The 4177-nt window shown below is 45.5% G+C and overlaps 1 protein-coding gene across 2 annotated transcripts; it reads left to right on the forward strand.

The window, feature by feature from the left end:
• The first annotated feature begins 1052 nt into the window (after positions 1-1052).
• On the forward strand, positions 1053-2598 carry LOC123160378 (uncharacterized). 2 transcript variants are annotated; one of them, XM_044578195.1, is made up of 5 exons: positions 1053-1360; positions 1468-1626; positions 1735-1893; positions 2002-2160; positions 2262-2598. In XM_044578195.1, the coding sequence occupies exons 1-5, from the start codon at positions 1109-1111 to the stop codon at positions 2295-2297; spliced, it is 765 nt and encodes a 254-aa protein (XP_044434130.1). In that variant the 5' UTR covers positions 1053-1108; the 3' UTR covers positions 2298-2598. The 2 variants fall into 2 exon arrangements, with proteins under 2 accessions (XP_044434130.1, XP_044434131.1); XM_044578196.1 differs by lacking the exon at positions 1735-1893.
• The last annotated feature ends 1579 nt before the right edge of the window (positions 2599-4177 follow it).

Here is a 4177-nt window from a genome sequence, read left to right on the forward strand (position 1 = left end):
GCTGCGGGAGGGGCTGCCGCGGCGAAGCGCTGCTATTTTCCGGCGGGGAATGGCTATCTAGCGGAGTAGGCCGGCGGCCGTCGCCGGGATACAGCTAGTGGTGGCGGAGGGCGCGGGGGTGCGAGGCGAGTCGGGGGGAAGAAAACCTTGACTTTTCCCCTGTCGGTGTGGGCCAGGCGTGCTTTTCCCTAGCGCCGGAGCCCCCAACGGCTCCCCAGCGCGCCGGGTTCGGCCTGTGACCGCCAGGCGAAAAAAAGATCCGAACCGGCGATTTTCGGCGTCCTGGGAACGCGACTGGGCCGTTTTTTCGGCGCCGGCGCCGAAAAAGTGGCCCGGGGGGGCCTGTTGGGGGCGCGGCTGGAGATGCCCTAAGGCAGCTGACCAGATGCATCGATCAGGCCATTTCACAAGTGCTAAAGAGGACAACCGGCAGATAGTCGAATGGAAGATCATCCTTGTGCAAGATATTTTCGCTATCCAATAAGTGAAAAAAAAGTGTCTTTCTGCTGGCTCCTTGCGTATCGCCATCTAGGTCATGACGATTTGCCAAAATAAAGGCAGAAGCTAATTTATGGTTAGATGGAGGAGTAATTTTATCTAGGTAGCTAGTTGATTGAAGGAGGACATCGATGATCGATCACGGACGGCTGCTTCGGCTGATTCCCTCCCCACCTCTTTCTTCTTCCTCTGTAACCCCTAGTTGGTTGAACAAAGCGGGTACATATGCTTCGAAACAAGCGGACATATATGTCATACGGGGCTAATGGCCTGTATCCATAACAGTGATGCTACGAGAAATCACTCCACACTCAGTTTAAATTTAATGTGGGGTACGCTCAAAGTCATGTGCGTACACATCGATCCATTCAGAATCTCATCCTGTGGTAGTAGTAGGTGGCATGCATGCAGCTCAGCTCGCTTCTCACCGTCCAGCGTCTGTGCATGCCGATCTTGTCTTTATCACAGAAAACAATGGTAGCTGCTGGTTTTTATGCAGCTAGCTAAGCAAGTTGATGGATCCTATCTTCACCGTGCCTATATAAAACACCTAGCCAGATGCAGCTTCGCCATTGCATCAGTTCTAGTGAGGTAGCACTAGCTAGCAGCCATGGGTAACAATGGTGTGTGGTGTGTCCTGTTAGTGGGGCTTCTCCTGGTTGCATCGGTGGAGGGAGATGACTGGAGTGCGCATCTTAATCTCAAGCCTTCTGCTGGAGAAGCGGGAGGAGTTATGGTAGCCAAGGGAAGTCTACCTGATGTCCGGTTCTCCATCTGCGACGTCTGGTGCGAGGACAGGCGCCCAAACGTCAACCACAGACTCTGCGTCCAAAATCTGTGCCCCTATGACAAGACCCCAAAGGTATACCCACTTGCTACTATCTTTGCGAGCTACTACTTCTAATCATTTACTACTCCTACTAGTTTTTGAAGTTTCTTAATTAGTTCACGTGCATTCGATGTCTCAAGCGTTTTTCTGCTGGAGAAGCGAGAGGAGCCATGTTAGCTAAGGGAGGTCTGCCTGCTGTGCGGTTGTCCATCTGCGACGTCTGGTGCGAGGATGTGCACCCAAACATGAACCACAGACTCTGCATCCAGAATCTGTGCCCCTATGACAAGACCCCTAGGGTACTACCCACTTTCTACTATCTTTGCGAGCTACTCCTACTAATCAGTTACTACTCCTACTAGTTTTTGAAGTTGCTTAATTAGTTCATGTGCATTTGATATCTCAAGCATTTTTCTGCTGGAGAAGTGAGAGGAGCCATGTTAGCTAAGGGAGGTCTGCCTGCTGTGCGGTTGTCCATCTGCGACGTCTGGTGCGAGGATGTGCACCCAAACATGAACCACAGACTCTGCATCCAGAATCTGTGCCCCTATGACAAGACCCCTAGGGTACTACCCACTTTCTACTATCTTTGCGAGCTACTCCTACTAATCAGTTACTACTCCTACTAGTTTTTGAAGTTGCTTAATTAGTTCATGTGCATTTGATATCTCAAGCATTTTTCTGCTGGAGAAGTGAGAGGAGCCATGTTAGCTAAGGGAGGTCTGCCTGCTGTGCGGTTGTCCATCTGCGACGTCTGGTGCGAGGACGTGCACCCAAACATGAACCACAGACTCTGCATCCAGAATCTGTGCCCCTATGACAAGACCCCTAGGGTAAGATGGTAGTATTTTTGGGAGCTACTCCTACTAATCAGTTTCTAATCCTGCTAGTTTTGGAAGTTCCTTAATTAGGTCATGTGCATTACGAATCTCAGGTAAAGCTCACCTCCAACGACCTACTGTCTGCGTGAGGCTGACCCCGTAGACTGCTACAACTCCAAGTGCGTTTGACCATCTCGCCCGGGAATCCAAGTACAGGAAGACGCAACAATTCACCAAACCTAGGCGGCCACTGTTTCCGTTTTGTAGCTAGACGAAGAAGAAGAAGACAACTCCAAAATAACTTCATGTTTTTTCCAACCACTGTTTCCGTTTTCAGTCATCATGTAGTGGTACGTATCCATGCATGTTGTTGTTGGCCACTAGGCCCAGTGTGTTTAGCTAAATGGTTTGTAATAAGGAGACTGGAATAAAGGGATACGCTTCTGCTTCGGTACCCCCCCCCCCCACCCCCGGAACACATTGACGGCTGAGATTATCCCATATCCTTCATAATAAAGGGTAAGATGGTAGTCTTTCATAGCCCGACTAATTGTCCTTTTAACGATTCTCATTCAAAGGTATGAAAATAATCACCTACATAAATTTGCTAAATTGATCCATCAAGAAGGCACACACATATTGGAAGTGGGGGGTGAAGGGCCCCACCCCAGTAAGAATCAGGGGGACGATTAGGAATAGGAGTTGGCAAGTTATGTAACCCTTCGTAGGTGTTTACATAGGTTTAGCATTTTCGATATCAAACACCCATCATCGTTTGTTGCACACACAAATCATGAACATATAGAGAAGGATTGGTGTTCTAGATAAAAGATGGATATATTTGGCTACTACAAAATTTGTTTGGTTCTAATGCCTAGGTAAATAAACAAACTCTATATCAAAATTGAGTCTGAATAAATTTGAATACCACCAGTTATATGTTTTTTTTGCAGGTGGCCACCAGTTACTTGTTGATCTTTTATCCTAGTATCTGCTATGATTGATCATATGACGGTGGTTCAGCATGTGTGAGACAACACAACATTGAAATGCCGATCCAGAATAAACAAAATATATAGTGATTTTCCGTGATTGTTCATAAAATTAACATATGAGTTATCTATAATTTTCTAGTTTTTCCAATTTGCCTTTTTTTGTAAGTTATTTGAATAGCAGAAATTAAGGTTTTCAAATATTGTCTGTAGTATTCATGATTTTACGTATTCCCTTGACTCTAAAAGTTTTCATGTATTATATTTCTTCCCAAAGAATCACCATGATTTTCTAACTTCAAATAAAAATACTTTAGATCTTTTTTTGCGGTTATATACTTTATATGCTAAACCATATTAATTGTAGACATCTTTTTTTTTCTTTTTCTTTCAAGATCTAGCTAACTCCTACTTACGTGTAGGAGTATAATCCATATTATTTTATATGTGGTTAAGCAAACTAGTTGATCCAGGCAAGCGGTCTGAACAAGTAACACAAGCGCTAACGCCCATGCATTGCCCGCGCGCAAATGTCGGATCAGATCATGGATGCACATGCACGTACGTACCTACGTGTTCACCATGCACCCTTCCTTGATGGATGTATATGCATCCTGTATTTTCTAAGGCATGAGACAAGAGGCATCTTTGGATATGTGTGCACCATTTAGTTTGCAGAGTGCACATGCATACACGTATGGTTCTAGGTGTCAGCCCACCCACATGGCCATCCACGCAGATCTTAATCAAGCCAAGTAGCAACAACTTAGTAAGCAAGCCAAGTAATTCTCATATAGTACTAGTATGTTTGTTGTCAATAATACAAGCTAGTATGGCAGAAGGGAAGAATGGTGCTTGGAGCAGTATAGTATGTGATGGGTGTATTTATTCTGATACTAGTTCAAACAGAAGGCATGGTTGGTGAGTACGACGGAGGATGCCTATTCTGTTTGTTTGTTTTTTTTCTTTTTTTGCATGGAACTGGAGGCTTTTATTCAATCATACGGGCTCCTGCCGTGTCCGCTATAAGGCTAGTC

This window comes from Triticum aestivum, chromosome 7B, assembly GCF_018294505.1.
Source record: "Triticum aestivum cultivar Chinese Spring chromosome 7B, IWGSC CS RefSeq v2.1, whole genome shotgun sequence".
Classification (NCBI taxonomy): Eukaryota; Viridiplantae; Streptophyta; class Magnoliopsida; order Poales; family Poaceae; genus Triticum; species Triticum aestivum.

Excerpts from the sequence above, each read along its gene's own strand:
- LOC123160378 (XM_044578195.1), top strand. The coding sequence starts at position 1,109 with ATGGGTAACAATGGTGTGTGGTGTGTCCTGTTAGTGGGGCTTCTCCTG. Across the intron at positions 1,361-1,467 it reads CCTATGACAAGACCCCAAAG|CGTTTTTCTGCTGGAGAAGC; the intron begins GTATACCCACTT and ends CGATGTCTCAAG. Across the intron at positions 1,627-1,734 it reads CCTATGACAAGACCCCTAGG|CATTTTTCTGCTGGAGAAGT; the intron begins GTACTACCCACT and ends TGATATCTCAAG.